Below are 18,217 nucleotides of genomic sequence, written 5' to 3'. Positions count from 1 at the left end.
TTAACAGCCAATTGTCTCCTATTGTGAAGGCATTTTTGCATCTGGCTATTTTGAAGATTTTTCTCTTTTTCTTTTGTTTTCAGCAGTCTTTATTACAATAGGCCTACCTCTGTATTTCTTCTATTATCTTGGTCAGTGTAGACAGAGCTCCTTGGTTCTGTCTCAAGGCATGACTTTTATTAGTTTTAGGAATTTCTCTACAAGTATTTCTTCAAACATTGCTTCTGTTCCCAAACACTGCACCTATGTCTCCTCTCCTGGAAATCCAATTGCATATATGTATTTTACTGTGACTCACATGCTTTTTACTCACTTTCCTACATTTTCTGTGCTTTCTTGTCTTTATTCTGTAGTTAAAATTTTTCTGAAAACTTATCTTCATCTATTTTTCCTTTATTCTGTCTACTGTGTTCTTAAACTCATCTAGTTTTAGATGAGTACGTAGAACTCATTCTTCTTTCAGATGGTTTAACTTTTGGTTACTTATATTTCCAGTTCTGGAATTGGTTTGATTATTGTGAAGATTTGAATTCTCTGGTGAGTCTTGAATTCCATATATACATCTGCAGACTCTGAGGCCACTAAAATCTCTCCTCTGCCTCCTAATGTTTTACCTGGTATTTATGCTGGACTTTACCCCATGACTCTTGCTTATCAGCAAACACCAAAGGGAAAAAGAACTGTAGGATATTTTTAATTTTGAAGAACTCCAACTTCTCAATTCTTTATTTTTGGAATCAGGCTTTTGGTGTCATGTCTGTAAATTCTTCACTAAGCCCAAGGTTCCAAAGATTTCTCTGAAGATTTTATCAGAAATGTTTTAGTTTCACACTCCATCTATGATCCATCTGAATTAATTTCTGTATAAGGTATGGCACATTAAAGTCAAGGGTTATTATTATTTTATGAATGTTCAGTTGTCCCAGTGCTATCTGAAAAGCCTATCCTTCCTTCTCTGCTTTGGTACCATTGCCAAAAATCAGCTGGCTTTGTCTGTGTGGGGCTATTTCTGGTTTTCTATTCTTTTCCACAGACCCATGTGTTTATTATCCTTCAACAATAACAGTGATTACTCTAGCTATGTCGTCAAACAAGGTAGAACAATTTCTCTTATTTCTTAAAATTGTTTTAGTTTCTCTGCCTTTTCATACAAGTTTTAGAATAATAGTGTCCATGTTACATTACAGAAAAGAATATTCTAAAATTTGTGTGAAAAGAAAAATGAATATAGTGTATCTATTTGTTTATTAATGTCCTCTTTGATTTCATCAGTCTTTCACAACTTTTTGAGTAAGTCCTATACATGTTTAGATATATGCCTAAGTATTGTTCCTTTAAAAAAAAAGGGATTGTAAATAATACTGTATTTTATCAGTTTTCACATATTTATGAAAGAAAAATAATTAGCTTTTTGTAAGGTGCTATTATATCATACATGCTAGCTGAACACACTTTTACACAGATTCTTAGGGATCTTAAATAGGGATGGTTTCATTTTTTCCTTTCCTATATCTACATGTCTATTAGTTCCTTTTCTTTCCCAAATACAGTGATGAGAACTTCCAGTACTATGCTGAATAAGAGTGGGGACAGAACACATTCTTCCCTCGTTAACATTCAGTCTTACCATTGTATGATATAAGTGTAGATTTTTTGTAGATGTTCTTTATCAAGAGAAAGTTCCTTTCTATTCTAATCTTTCTTAAAAATCATGAATAGCTTTGAATTTGTTAAATGTGTGATTTTTCTAGGCTGTTAGTAAGGCGAGTCTACATACTTGTACTGTGAGTCATAATGAATCTCACCTACTTGTGAATGCTGAGCCCGCCTTGCATCTTTGGAATAAACCCAACTAGGTTTGGGTCTATAATTTATATATGTAAATTACTGAGTTACATTTGCTAATATCCAGGAACTTTGAGTGTACATTAATGAGGAACAGGGCCTATAGTTTTCTTCTTTCTTACTTTTTCTAACTTTGGTATCAGGGCTTCATAAAATGAACTGAGAAGTATCCATCATCTACTTTCTAGAAGAAACTGTAGAACTGGTGATGATCTTTCTTTAAATATTAGGTAGAATTTTCCAGAGAAACCATCTGGCTTTGTAGATTACTTCTGGAGTTCTAAAATTATTGATTTAATTTTCTCAAAAATTATAGGGATGAGTTGTGGTAGTGTTTTAAAGGAGTTGTTTCCATTTCACCTGAGTTATCAAAATTACATAGGTACATAGTACCACTGTATTACACTGTAGATGTTCACCGCACTGGTAGAGACATTCCATTTCATTCTTGATTATGGCAAGAGTTGTTTTAGCTCCAGATTTTTCTTTTGTTAGTCTTCCTAGAGTATTTTCAACTTTATTGATTTTTTTAAAGAGCTAGCTTTTTATACCATCATTCTGTTATCAATTGATTGACTTCTATCTTTATAACTTCCTCTGTCTTCTTTGCACTTATTTTGCATGCTCTCTCTTTTTCAGTTATACGAGGTATGATCTTGGATTACTCATTTGAAACAGTTTATTTATTTATTCATTTGTTATTATTACTTAGTGTTTTTGATAGTCCTATGGATTGCACGCAGAACTTCATGCATGCTAGGCAAGTGCTCTATCACTTGAGTACAACCCCAGACCTTTTCCTTTTTATTTTAAGCCAGGGTCTTGCTAAGTTGCCGAGGCTGGCTGTGAACTTGTGATCCTCCTGCCTCAGTCTCCTGAGTCATAGGATTACAGGAATGCTCCACTGCATTGGTCACAAGACTTTTCATCTTTCCTTAAGCAGCATACAGTATTATAAATTTCAATTCTCAGCCAATTTAGATGCATCTTGTAAATTTTGATATGTTCTCATGTTCCTTTCATTTAATAAAATTTTAAATTCCCAAAGGCTTTTTCTGGAGCTATTTCTGTTATATTTCTATTATTTCTAGTTTGAATCTACTTTGTTAAGGAGATGATCTATTTTTAGGATTTCACCTTTTAAAAATTTGCTGACTTTTATAGCCCAGGATCTGGTTTACCTTGACATATGCTCCATGTTGCTTGAAAAGAATGTTCTGCTATTGTGAGGAATGTTTTGTGTTGATTAGATCCTACTAGTTGATAGTGTTGTGTAGTTCTATATCCTTGCTGATTTTCTATCTAGTTGTACAAAGAAGATTGTTAAAACCAATGTAATTATGGATCTCTTTTTAGTTTTATCAGCTTTTAGCTCATATGTTTTACAGCTGTTTTATTGGGTCACAAACATCTAGGATTGCTATGTTTTTTTGGTAGAATGCCCTTTCACTATGATACATTTTTCTTTCCTGTCCCTGGTAATTTTCTTTGGTCTGAATTCTATTTTATCTAATTTAACAGCCATTAAGGCTTTCTTTCGATTAGCATTTGTATAATATATAAATGCAATCTTTTATATTTCAACTGAGTTTAGTCAAGTAGCCTAAAGTTCACATAACTGGATAATGTTTCACTTTAAATTCATTCTGTAAATCTTTCCTTTAATTGGTATATTTAGAACATTTACATTTAAAGAAATAATTGATGTGTTAGAACTTAATTAAGTCTGCCATTTTATTTGTTGTTTATTTTCTTTATCCTGTCTTTGAAGATTGACTATGTTTTAGAATTCTATTTTGATTTACCAATAGTGTTTATAGGTATCAATTTTACCAAATATACAAACTTTACCTCCTTTTAGGCTTTTTGTCTCTTACAACATATAAAATAATTGTCTGAATTTCTGTATGCACATTGATACATACCTTCAACATTGGTATAGCTTTTGCTTCAAATGCCAAAATAATGCAGGGAACTCAATAGCAAAAGTAATAATGCATATATTTACTCTATTATTTTTTCCTCCTATCTAAAACTTTAAAATCTCTTCATCTATCTGTATTTTTAGGGTAGGTCTGCTGGTTACAAATTCTCTTGTTTTCCTTCACTGACAACATCTTGATTTGCTCTTTATTCCTGAGGGATATTTTCGCTGAACATAAAATTCTTGGTTGACAGTTCTTTTCTTTCAGCATTTAAGAAATGCCATACCATTTCCTTCTGTCCTCTGTAGTTTCTGATAAAAAAAATCTCTTATTCAAAATTGTTCTTCCCCTATAATAAGGTGTCATTTCTATTTTGCTTCTTTCAAGACTTTGTCTTTAGTGTTCTGAAATTTGACCATGATATATTTTGGTTTTATTTTTTTTTAATTGGAAGTTTCTAGTTTCTATGTTAATGAGTATGAGTTAATTGTACATATTAATTGGATACAGTGTGACAGTTCAACACATGCGCACAGTGTGCACCAATCAAGTCAGGGTAACTAGTGTCTCCATCTACTTAACATTTCCTTATGTTTGGAGCCTTCACACTCCTCTTCTAGAACTTCATAAAAGATGTAATATATTATTATAAACTACAATCACTGTGCTGCAGAACAACACTAGAGTTTTTTTCCTAATTGTGTTTAGATTATTCAACCTCCCTGCAATATTAATTATATTTCTATGTGTCCTTAGTAAATTTTACATATTCTCAGATTGTTGCTCATTTATTTTTCCCAGATTAAACATCGAGTTTCTAAAGAGCAGAGGCAATACTTTGTTCATCTTTATAAATCCAGTACCTAGCACATAACATGTTCTCAACAAATGTGTGTCAAATTAACCAACCATGATATATTTTGCTGTGGACTTCTTTGAATTTATCTTGTTTAGCTTCTTAAATCTAAAGATTTAGGTTTTATACCAAATTGGGGAGGATTTTAGCTGTTACTTCTTTGAATACTCTTTCAAAGCCTGCCGCCTTCTTTCTCATTGTCTTCCAAGCTCCAACAATACAATTATTAAATATTATATTGCAGTAGCACAAATCCTGAGGCTCCATTTTTATTTTACATCTAACTCTTTGTTATTCAAACTGGATGGTTTCTACTGCTCCGTATTTAAGTTCACAGACTCTTTATCTATCCCATCTTGCTGTACCTATTGAGCTTTTTATTTTCGTTGCTGTAATTTTCAGTTCTAGCATTTCCGTTTGTTTCTTACTGATATCTTCTATTTCTTCTCTTTTCTTTTTTGGTACTAGGATTAAACTCAGGGGCACTTAACCACCGAGCCACATTCCCAGCACCTTCTCCTTTTTTTAATGTTTTATTTTGATGCAGGGTTTCACTAACTTGCTTAGGGCCTTGCTAAATTGCTGACACTGTCTTTAAACTTGTAATCTTCCTGTCTTACTTAGTAAAAGTATCTGGGAGATCTTTCCATGCCAGTATATAGAAAGGTTTCCTGTTATTTTTACTTTTGCATAGTATTCTATTGATTGCGGTAGCATAGTTTCCCTATCAATGGTCATTTGAGCCACTGGGATTACAGGCATGCACCACCATGCCTGGCTTAATATCTTCTATTTCTTTGCTAAGATTTTTTTTTAAATTTTTTAAAATCATGCTTTTAATTGCTTTTTAAGCATTTTAATGATGGCTATAAAAAGCACTGTTAGATAATTCTAACATCTGTGTTGTCTTGGTGTTGGCATGTATTAACTCTTTCCAATTCATGTTTTCTTCATTGATACAACTAGTGATTTTCAATTCAAATCTCTATATATTGGATAAGATGTTATGAGATTAGGATCTTATTTAAATCTCTTTTGTTAGCAGGACTCCTTTATTACCACTCTGGTAGGGAGAAAAGGATATAACTAGGTGAGGTTAAAAGTCAGTCCCACTGGCATGAGAGGGAAAGGGCAGGAGTGGAAGTTCCAGCTCCCTATGAGTTCTCCACTGAAACCACCCTTCTGGAAGTGCAGGGGTGAGCCTTACTACTCTGTGTGGTTTTCTCTGCCACTGCAGTGAGGACTTGAATAGATCTCATACTTGCTGGGTGTGCTCGAAGTCCTGACTCCCCACTAGGCCTCCTCTGGCACCATCATGGGGGAGCAGGTGCTCCTCGTTACCACTCCACAGAGAGGCAAATTCCAGCTCCCCACTTAGGCTTCTCTAGCAGTGCCTCAGGAGAGTTTAGAGAAGGGAGAAGGCTGTAGCCCTTCCTTGTTTTTGTGGTATTTAGTAGGAGTAGAGAGATTGTTTACAGTTTTCTGCCTTTCTATGGCTTTGGATTTTTTGTTGTTGTTGTTGTTCTTTGACTAAAGGGAATAGGCTTTGGGGGTGAAGGGGCTTCTTTTGCCTGTATTTATTGGGATTTCTAGGCTGCTGGCTTCTTTCAGCTCACAAACTGGGATATATAAGCAAAACAGAAAACCCAGAGATCTTACCACTGTGCCATTCCCCAAATCCCAAGGTCCTTAGCCAGTCTGCCTTCTCCTATCTACCTTTCAAACTCTTTTCATGTTTTATTTATATCTAATATCCAGCATTATTGGCTGTATTTAGTAGGAAGAACAGGGGGAAAATACATTTCATTATTCCAGAGGCCAAAGTCTCAACTTAGTTTAAGAAAATATTTCGTCCAGTCTTTCTTGTCATTCTCAGTGGGTAGTTGGTCTTCATTAAGCTACTCTGCCACTGATGGAAGACTTTGGCCATTTGTTTTAAACCATCAATATTCATATTGAAAAGCACTCATTTTTATTTGTTTTTCATAAACATAACTCTCTTAACTACTTCCTGAAGATAAGTCTCTATATTGTCCTCCAGAAAGAATGACAGAGACTGGGAAAAAAAATCAATTATTGATAGGAAAAAAATGCTAGTTTAAAATTGTATCCATATTGGAAATTACTAACAAAAATAACATTTGGATACTGGGTAGGAAAGTTTTTTAAAAGTATTTGATACATAGTTTCAAAATTATTTATATACACTTATAGATATATCCTAACCTATTTTTATCTTTGGCATAATATTAATGAAACAGTCTATACATGCTAATAATTTTATCTAACAATGTGTTGTGTAAAATTTCTCACAAAATAAAAAAAATGTATGGGGTATTTATAAAAAACAAATTTCAATTATATAGGAAAAGACTCTTAATTGTAGCACTGTTTGTAACAGAAAAAAGGTTGGAATCAACCCAAATGACCATTGATAGGGAAACTATGCTACAGCAATACAATGGAATACTATGCAGAAGTAAAAATAACAGAAAACCTTTCTATGCACTGTCATGGAAAGATCTCCCAGATACTTTTACTAAGTAAGAAAGGAAGTGTCTTACATTTTATATAAAGAAATAAAACTGTGTATGCATATTTGGTAGTATCTGAATACAGAAATACAGAAACACTGTATACAAGAAATCATAAAAGTGGTAACTATGAAGGAGTGGAGAGAAGAGCAAAGAAAGAGAATGGAAATGAGACCCTTCAACATTAAATTAATGGTCTTATTACGTCTATTTTCAAACTTTTATTACCCACTCAAATCCTAGAGGAAGAAACTACTTTAACTTTTTATTTTAAAGCTTATTTTAAAATATAATTAATAATTCACAATAAAGAAGATTGAAAGGTTTGCTGTTATTGTGTAATATTTGTATTTTCTGTATTCTATGAACCAAAGAATCTTCACTGTAAGTGCCTCTTCATCTTGCTGTACTCCATCACTGCAAACTGCAGTCCTACCACAATCATGTCCCCCAAATGCCAATGCTATCAGTCAGCCAATCACAGGGTCTTCTCATTGGAGAGATAGATACAGCCATCCTGTCATCCAATTCAGCCTTGGTTGGGCAAAAGAACTGGGATAGGCCAGCACAGGGTAACCACTCCTTGCAAACAGACAGGACAAAGCTGTGGCTGCCCCTATCTCCATTTCCTGACCTGATGGCTGACAGGTACAATTTGGTAGCCACCTGACTTTTAAACACTATCTAAAAGAAGATTTAAACTCTAGGAATGACAATTGTTCTACTAAAGTGTCATTCACAGAAAATTGGTTTTGGAAAGAATGTTTCCCTTTGGGTCATTTTTCAAAATAGCTGCTGGAAATCAACAAAGAAAACGGCTGGTCAAACTCATTTATCTTCACAATAAAACACTACAACGTGGCAATGAATAGGGTTTAAGTCAGCAGAGAATTTCATTCATGTCCTTAATCAAAAGATCAGTACTCAATGTGATTCTGCAATCTGTATACGGGGTAAAAATGGGAGTTCATAACCCACTTGAATCAAAGTGTGAAATATGATATATCAAGAACTATGTAATGTTTTGAACAACCAACAATAAAAATAAAATAAAATAAAATAAAAATAAAAATAAATCAGTACTATTTATTATGGAATAAATATTGCTTTTTTCCTTTCATCCATTCTTGATATAAATTGCAGACATAAATTAAATATTACTTTCCTTCTACTCTAAATTCAATAACTTAAAGAGTAACTTTAAAAAACTGAGAACCCTTTCCCCTCATAACCTCTTATATGTAATTTTGTATAACAATGAGAATACGATATGTCAAGAGCTTTGTAATGTTTTGAACAACCAATAAAAAAAAAGAATTGGAAAAAGAAAAAAAAACTGAGAACCCAATAAGTATTTTCATTTGGGCACATTTTTAATAAACACCTAGGAACCAAATGAAGATACTCATGTAGGCAAAATCACTTCCTTGTACATGAAACCTGACATTTCCTAGTGAAAACGGGCCTACCAATTTCATTAATGCAAACTGGCAATTGTGCTTTAAATATTTATGAGCCTGCCATACTCCAATTTTATTTGGGCTTAACATGTTACACTTAATACTAGGCATTGAAGCCTATGGCAATTAGACTCGGAGCCATTGTTCCAGTTTCTTCCCCGTGCATAGGGAGGGAAAGGAGGATAAGCTGTGTGGCGTATTGGTTGATAACATGGGCTCTGGAGTCCTTATGCCTGGACTCAAGACTAGCCTCCACAGATCCTAACTGTGATCAGCCTCTTTGTGCCTCAGTGCACTTGTATGCAAAACAGGAATAACAGCACCTACATTAAAGGATTCTGAGGAATAATTAAAATAATTCATGCAAACTGCTTCACACAGTATCTGACTTAAGTCACTGCTCAATCAAAATTCCCTATTCTATTGCTCTTCTGCATGTGCCTCACACTCCTGTTCAACTAGACTGCTTCCCACCCCATAAGAGCACTCTGCTCTTGTCCCTCTGTACTTCGTTCTCACTATTTTGAGTCTGGAGTGACCTACTGTTTATTCTTCGGCCTGATGAAATTTTCTTCCCCTTTAAGATGCATCTCATTCTGTGGACCAACATGACTTGCCCCTGTTGGCTTGTACCTCCATTACTCTCGGTTTGCAGTTCTCTTATATTAACCCTGACATCCATTACAGTAATTTATGACCTTGCCTCCTTCATGTATAAGGTCTGTGTCTTACTAGGCTATTTATTCTCTATTGTATTTAACAATCTGCCAGGAGTGGTACTTAAAAGGCACTTACTGGATTTGAAATGGCCACACTTACTTGTAAAAGAATAATATGTTACCTATAACAGATGTTCTCTCATAGGAAGTTTATTAAGATTAAAAGAGCTCATGCATGTAAAGGGTGACTAACAAGCTATTATTTTATAATTATTAACAAAAACTAACATTTCTTGAATGTCTACTTATGTGCCCAGCGTGGTATTAAGTATTATACATGTGTGAATTCCTTAAAATACAGGTAGGTGTGATAATTCCCCTTGCAGAGTAAATGAGATATAGGTGTTTTAAAAATAACTACTAAAGAAAAATGGTTAAGATATGTCAAATTTAAAAATAATGAAACTGGTCATATGATTTAAAAAGTTAAAGCTGGGGGTGGTGGCACATGCATGTAATCCCAAGCAACTCACAGGGCTGAAGCAGGAGGATTGCAAATACCCGCCTGGACAACTCTGCAAGACTCTATCTCAAAAATAAAAGAGAAAAAGTTCTGGAGATGTAGCTCGGTGGTAGAGCACCCTGGGTTTCAATTCCTAATAACGCATACAAAACAACGACAACAATACTTCATAATATAGTTTTAAGGATCAAAATAATTCAAGAAATGGAAAGGTAAAGGAAATTTTTCAAATCTTAAAAATGAAAGGCAGTATTACGTGAATTTGTATCCAGTGCTCAGGATCACTAAAGATGAGAGGAAAGTAAATGGGCCTTAGAACCGCTGTAAGCCACAAACCCCTCAAGTGTAAAACAGGCCAGTAACTAACTGGAAGGGACAACTCAGGGTTGCTGTGAAGGTTGAATCAGATGATGCCTGTAAAGTGATTGAAACAGAGTAACAATGAAACACATATCCATGTAATCTGTTTCTATCATGATATATGTTCTCAGTTGTCTAATAAATAAAGATATAAGGACATGATGCGTGAACAAAATCCAAAGTTCATTCAAATTTTCTGAGGCTCCAAATGTTCTCAATTCTAGCCAGTTTGAAAACACTGTCAAGTTAGTTTTATCTTTTCTCACTGTCATTTTACATAACAGTAGAAATAGACATCAATAACAACAAAGGCCCAGAAAGGCATAAAGAAGGAGAATGTGAATGCCAGGATAAACCACAAAGGATGTATTTATTTTCTAAAATGAATTTCTTTGGAATTCAAGGAAATGCCTACTTCCAATCCCACATGCATATCATTGTCAAGTCAAATAAGAAACAAATTATTAGATCTTTGTGCAATGCTTTCTTGTATACTTTACAAATAAAATTTTAATGTTTTTCTTCTGTTCATTTTACGTTTTCATACTGATAAAAGAAAGAAATAAAGCACCAAGGATTTGAAAGGCAAAATGTACAATATAGCAAACAAATTGTGTTTTCTTTTTCCAAGCATAATTTTATAAGCCATTTAATGAGAATAGAAATCATTTTAAAAAATTTAAAAGAGACTTAAAAAAAATTCCTTTTGGTGAGTCTGGTTTCCTGGTATCACACTATGAATCACTTTAAATCGAGGCTATATAAAACTTAAAATTTTTAAAAATGATGACACAGATGGAAAATAAAAATGCTTTGCAATGATTCATATGCGTATCCCCTACAGTACATGCATTTCTTTTTAAAATCTGCATTTCTAAAGGCATCAAAATAATCAGTTTCTACAAAAGGTTCCAAGGCATTAATGAGATTTATGAGATTTCCTATGGAAAAAAAACTGACTGCTGTGCTGAAGTATGCCTGTCATCTGCTATATACCAGCACAATCCTGGCTTTGAATGCTATGAATGGAAACAGAGAAGACAGGAGAGAAGCCAAGTGGTAGTGTGCCCTTTGGTCTAGATACAGAGCTGCTCACATAGGACAGCATGCTTTAAACTTTTACATTCCACTGCTGAGGAAAAGCTGCCTAATACTAAAACCCTATTCAATGAGATAACGTATGTAAGGCACTTCTTTCCAAAATAAAATCAGAGAAAATCACTGCCAAATTTTAATTTTTAATTAAACAAAATAACTATCATATATTACCATTAATAATTTATGAAGAGAAGGTTATTTCAACATCTCCAAGATAGGAGAACCATAATTACAAAATAATGGCCAATTTATGAATTAAATAAATTTAACTCTGGGTGAATTCATTATAGGACTCTTATCTTCCTTGTGTGAAGGAACCATGAAATGTTCACCACAACACAGCACCATCTGCAGTCGAACATTTTGCAATCATTAACAGAGGACAAAAATGTGCCAGAAATCTGTGAAATATCTATAATTGGAGCATTGTATTTGATATGTTTAAAATAAGGGGAAATGATAATAAACACCTTCTTTATATAAAATATTCTGTCCTAATATAAATTTAGGATGTTAAGTATATGATTATATTATCAATTCCTAAGTGGGTTTATTTATTCTCTTTAATAAGCACAGTCACTGAAATGACTGAATCAATAAAGTTGAACCTAATCATCATTTTTCTGCTCCTTCTTTTTTAGAATAAATGCCCAGAATATTTACTGGAAAACAGCCTTCAAAGTAGTAAGTTTATGCATTAGTTATTTTCTGAAACACACAAAGTGCTTCAATTTACATGTTATACACATGGATACTCTCAGCATTCTTTAAATACACATGTTGAATAGACAGTTGGCACATTATGAAAAGCAAAATGGATAGAAAAAGCATGGATTAGAAAAGTTAAATCCAACTATTGGTTCATTTTATATTCTTATTGTTTGATTAAAATAATACATATATCTCAAAACTTATTTTTTCGAATTTATATTTGTTTTAATAAACTTGGAATTTATAAAATTAAGGAAACACCATCAAAAGTTTTCAGAAAATGACATTACCTAGACCACTTTCACTTTTTGAGGAATTTTTAAAATGCAATGGTAAAACTACTTTTACCCATTGATAGGGTGCAATATGGCTGAAGTGCTAAAAGTTAAAGTAAGATTACGCAAGTGCAACATCTACAAAATTAGCACATATGTTCAAATTACTCCAAGCAGAATGTGGATAACATTCTCTGGTTAGAGACAGTTTCAGATGTTAACTCTTCTTCCTTTAGGCAACCTTTATATGGATTATCCTATCATGCATTAGCCTCAAAAGGACCTCTACATTTTGGAATGCGAAGTATTAAGGAAGTGAATTATAAGCATTTTAAGTTTGTGATATTTATTGGGCCCCAAATTTTAAAATTTTATGTTTATAAATCTTGGCAAAATTTAGTTTTGGTGTTACTAATAGTTTTAAAGTCTAAGTTTTTAAGAATGGTGGGACAGAGCGACTAACAACTTAGGCTCCGAGGCAGATGACTGATCCCTGGCTCCACAACTTATTAACTCTGAGAAATTTGATTTATTATGTAATCTCTTTGTGCCCCAGATTTCTTATCTTTGAAATGGGTAATAACAGCACATACTCTTGAGGTTGGGAGATTATATGGGATAACATTTAAGGTACTTAGAACATAGCCTGATGAATATGCTCATTAGTGTTAGCCCCTATTATTACTGTACTAATTATTATAATGTAATAACATCATTATGCTTATTGTTACTATTATTATTGCTACAACTTACTCCCAGATATTTGAAAAATCTACTACATGTATAGAAGAGTATCAAGAGAGATGAACATAGTTTAAGAACATAGTTTCAGTTCTGGCACTGAGAATTTCATTGGAGGAGCAATGTTCCAGGAGTTAAGAAAACAGAAAATTAGAATCCTTATTAATAAGTGGTATCAGTTTTCTCTACCAAAAAAGAAATACTAAGGCCTGTAACCTAGAAGCTGAGCAGCAAGAATATGCTCTGCTGAAAGCCACTCACCCCTTGTTCATCCAGCTTCATGAGCTGCTCTGTGACTTTGGGAGTGTTGAAGGCCAACCGCAGGCATTGGACATTGAGCTCGGGGATCACGTGCTCCAGCACTTCTTTCAAAGGAAGCCCTCTAGCAGTTGAGTGCTTTGCTGTTGAAGGAATAGCATCTTCCAAGACAGAACCTCTCAGTGTCATGAGCTGAAAGAGAGACAGGTGGCACAGTGAGGCCTCTCAGGAGGCATGAAATTGCTGAATAGGTTACATGCTCTGGAGGCCTATCTTGCAGGCTCTGTATTGAGCTGGGAAATGACTTCTGTTGATTGAACCAATGAGGAACAAAGATTGTGAAGAGTGAGATAACAAACTTTACACGTAAAAAATTAGGTCAATATTTTCAAAAGTCCAACACAAGTTCACAGGAATTCACGATAAAGTATTCCAAGGATATTTAGGTAAGTGGCACGTAAAACATTCCCTTAAAAAGTCAGTAAGAGGGCTGGGGTTATGGCTCAGTGGTAGAGCGCTTGCCTAGCATGTTTGAGGCACTTAATTCGATCCTCAGCACCACATAAATGTAAAATAAAGATATTATGACCACTTAAAACTAAAAAATAAATATTTTTTTAAAAAGTCAGTAAGAGCAAGATTTCTATATGGCCATACAATGCCACAAAGTATGCTAACAAAGAAGTTAAGGAGATACCCCAGAGAGACATCTGAAGAAAAAATGCATAGAATTTGAATGTTGCACTTTTGAATTATAAAAGGTAAATGTCAGGATAAAGTTTTAAGTTTCATAATGCTTTGTTGACAAGCATAAACTGTTCACATCTCCAAATGCTGCTATAATAGGACAATGATTATAGTACAGCAGTACAGCACTGGAAATTGTTTTATGTTTTCCCTTCTTTCTTAAAATATCTTCTATTATAAAACAGAAGCAAAGATATCTCTTTATATAATGATGATCTGCTGGAGCAAGTTAACTAGACATGAAGCCTGACATGCTCTTAATTTCCAAAAATTTTCACATGGCAAAATTGTTGCCATAATATAAATACTGTTTGATGGCATAAGAAATGCACCAAACTGAACAAATACCCAGTAAATGTGTAGGTTGTAAGACATTCTACTGCAATCAGAAAGCTGACAGAGGAGTACCTGTGAAGGAAAGTGTGTGGCGCGGAAGAGGGTGAGAGATGAGAAATACACAAGTGCAACCAGGAAGAGAGGTGTTTACTCAGAAAAGTATACGGAGACCAAGTCCTACAAGGCCAGAGGCACGGGAGGCACCATAGTGGCTCAGGGAATAATGGAAGGCCCTGGCAGAAGGAATGGCATTAGAAAGGGATTGTAGAATAAAGTAATAATTTCTACAAAAAGAAAATACCAGATAAGATGAGCAAAGGTATAGAGATAGGAAAAACCAGGGTGAAAGAAGAAGGAGTGATTGCTACAGCTGGACCAGAAAGAACCAGGGAGGAGTGATGATGGAGCTGTGAGCTGGGGGGAGCCAGGACCCACAGCAGAAGACCCTGAGGCTGACTGAGGGATGTGCACCTCATCACTCTCCTGTGTGATCACAGGACACATTCAGATGGGGAAAACGATATATAATTTCAGAAACTAAATTGGCAAATGAGATATGAGAGGAAGAAACTGGAAGCAGAGAATACAGCTAGGAAGTTAAAAGTAAAATCTGTAACATCTGCCAACTGATGGAGGGAAGAGAGATAGAGGTTAGGGAAAACAAAATGTATCAGTATCTTACTCTCAACAGAAGAAATGGTACTGGAGGTATTTGCAATGTATTTATTTAATGAGGATCTTCTACCCTTAAATGATTTCAAATAACGCATAGAAAATCATCATTTACATACTATCTCATTTGACAGAAAGTGTTTTTGTTTTATAAATTATGGGCAATGGGTGAACAACTCAGTAACTACTGGGTTCTCCCCTTCATGAGGTAATACATGCCTGGATAGGGGACCACAAAGACTGGGAGCATTTTCAATTTAGAAGCCAAGACCAGAAATGCACATCATTGCATCCTGCACAACAGAAAGACAAAGGCTAACTTTAAAGTCAAAGAAGATGAGGAAAGAATGACTCATTTTTACACCTGACTCACTGGCACTATGTACTGATATTTTCATTAATGGCTTCCAGAAACAAGGAGAAGAGTCTTCATAAAAATCTTTGGGCTTCTGAGTTTAAAAATACTCATATGCCAGAAGACTGTTCACAAACAAACCACTATACCTACAAATTAATGGAAGGACTTTTTTGTTGATGTTTTGCAATGACTGACTTCTACTGAGATGAAAGAGATTGGCTTCTGTCTCTGTTACATGGATGCCATTCACTAAAGCCATGGGAGTGCCAATGTCAATGCCATGACCGTGTTTTCTTTTTTTTTTTTTTTCCCCAATATACTGATTGGCTTGGGAAGTCCCTAATATAAAGTTAAGTGTTATTTTGTTGTACATCTAATAAACTTGCTTCAGTAAAACAAGTGAACTGACTGAACCACAAGGTCCAGGAGCGTGGGCAGGACCAATTTCACCTCCATGGCAATTTCACCTCCATGGCAAGTCTTATACAGGCATTAAAATTGAACCATATATAAGGATTATTTTTCATGGAAAGCAAAAAATTACAGATAAGTTAGTGGTGATCAATTAAATAAACACTAGAGGAAATAAATGCTGGAGGGAGGGAGAAAAGAAAAAAAGGAGAAAAGAGAGGGAGAAAGGGAAGAAGGGAGGAGAAAAGAGAGAAAGGACAGTTTAATTTTATTATAATTTTTCTTCTCTTGAGATTCTGGGATGGAACCCAAGGCCATGCACATGCTAGACAAGTGTTCGACTATGATTCTTCACCCCCAGTCCCTTGAAGGGACTACTCTAGGCATTAGGCGTATAGTAAAGAACAACTCAGATAAAAGTTTCCACCCTCACAGGGCTTACAATTAAGTAAGCAAACAAAATTTAAAAGCACAATATGTAAGATAGTGATAAGAGTTCCTGAAACATAAAGTATGGAATCAAATTTAAAATGGGGTTGGGGTGGGACTCAATGGTACATCACTTGCCTAGCATGTGTGAGGCTCTGAGTTCAACTGGAACCATCAAAACCAAACCAGACAACAACAACAAAAATGTCATAAATGGGGAGGGAATAGAAATTTTAGACCCCGATGCGGAGGAAGGTCCCTCTGATGTATCAGAGAAGGCCAGAGGGAAGGACATGGGGAAGATGTTGTCAGAGGGAAGAATAGGGAGTACTGAAGTCCAGAGGCACAGGTATGCTGAGGTCACCTAGAGGGGAAGGAGGCCTCTGTGGCTGCAAGAGACTGAGCAGTAAGAGTTATGGGAGATCCTGAGATGAGGTGGCAGAGACAGATGGGAAGTAGATATGCCGGGTCACTGAGCTATCAAGGACTCTGGCTTTTACTCAGGAGGATATGGAGAACTTTGAAGGGATTTTGAAGGAGGATGGGGCAGATATGGATTACATTTCAAAGAGATTCCCTCTGAGCTAAAAGGAAGCCCAGGTTCAGGGCAGAGGCAGGGAAAGGAGTTCTCAGAGCAAGGTCCAGGTTTGGGGGTAAGAATGGTTGAGATCTAGACTTGCAGTATTTTGAAGACAATGGACAAAGATTGCTTAAAGAACAGATTTGGGGACAGGAGGAAAGGAGAAGAGTCAAAATGTGACTTCAAGGTTTCTGATCTGAACAACTACAATCCCCAGGTTACCAGGAACTGAACATCAATCTTTAACAACAAATGGCCATGGTATATTTTGTTGGATGATTGGTTTTGAGGCACTAGGAACTGAACCCTAGAACTTTCTGCCATTGAGCCACATTCCCAACCCCTTTTTCTTTTTAGTTTTGAAACAGGGTCTCACTAAGCCCAGGCTGGTATTGAGATTGCCCACTGCCAGCCTCATCCTCCTGGGTCACTAGGAATATGTAAGCGTGTGCCACAGCGCCTGGCTAGCCTCAGTGTTGTGAACAGCATTTGACATGGGCACTTACAACAACAAAGGTGAAGGAAAAGGACCAAGGAAAAGAACAAAAAGGCTAACCCTGTGACCTTAAACCAGAGGGAGGAGTCAAGAGCCAAGTGGGAAGAGGTGAGAGAATAGGAAGGAAAGACAAGAGTGGTTCCCAGGGCACAGCTGAGTCAAGATGTTGAAGAGTGACCAGCAGAAGCCAGAGGCAGGGTCTGAGAAAGAAAGGGCCCCGAGGAAACTTCAGTACTCTGCAGGAAGGATGGGATAGGACAGTGGCAAGAAGCTTTGGCTAATGGATAAAAATACCAACAGAAAGGAAGCAAATGATGGGGTTAAAATAAAATAGCCCTGGGAGGGGGAAAAAGATACAACAGAAAGGACGAAAACATTTGGAAGTAAGATGAGGGTATTCACATAAATCTTGTGGATCTGGGAAGCTGGACAAGGGCAGCTGCCTGTGTCTACCTGCCAACACAGGACACTCCATAGAGGTGGCACATGGCTAAACCAGCAGCTTTGAAAGTGGAAAGGGACAGCTCTTCATTTCTCCCTGGCCGGTGTAAACACCACATTAGATTTAAAGTGTTGTTGTTAAAATCCCTATTTTTAATTTCCCCAGAGTTCAAGCTTAGGAATAATTACTAAGTGAAGCCAACTCCTGAAACTACCCTTGATTCAATAGGGGAAATGAAAACAAATGTCCTATTTAAACCAGTTTCAAAACCATTATTTTCTAGATACCTCAAGGGTGTATTAGGCATTAATGCATAAGAATGATCTTAAAGAGAATTTAGGATTAAAGCTGAGAGGAAACACACTGATAACTGGGACAATAATACCAATGTTTAGGGGAAAAATAAATAAATAAAAAATCCCATGATCCCAAACTTGTTCACAATTTTAAAAAGCTTTGTTGGTTATTTTAGTTTTGCTTTTCTTTTTTTAACTAGAGTTT

The 18,217-nt window shown here is 35.5% G+C and overlaps 1 protein-coding gene across 17 annotated transcripts in view; it reads right to left on the bottom strand.

Moving 5' to 3' along the window:
* Nucleotides 1-18,217, bottom strand: part of SIPA1L1 (signal induced proliferation associated 1 like 1) — a 372,348-nt gene that overhangs the window by 105,173 nt on the left and 248,958 nt on the right. For all 17 annotated transcript variants that reach the window (XM_081290424.1, XM_081290426.1, XM_081290425.1 and 14 more), the window contains one exon: nucleotides 13,249-13,437. In XM_081290424.1, coding sequence (XP_081146550.1) covers nucleotides 13,249-13,437 — 189 coding nt within the window. The remainder of the gene's footprint in view (nucleotides 1-13,248; nucleotides 13,438-18,217) is intronic.

This window comes from Spermophilus citellus (assembly GCF_964194105.1).
Source record: "Spermophilus citellus genome assembly, chromosome: 4".
Taxonomy (NCBI): Eukaryota; Metazoa; Chordata; class Mammalia; order Rodentia; family Sciuridae; genus Spermophilus; species Spermophilus citellus.
Note: the sequence above shows the minus strand (reverse complement) of the source record. Positions and strands in the feature narration are given on the sequence as shown.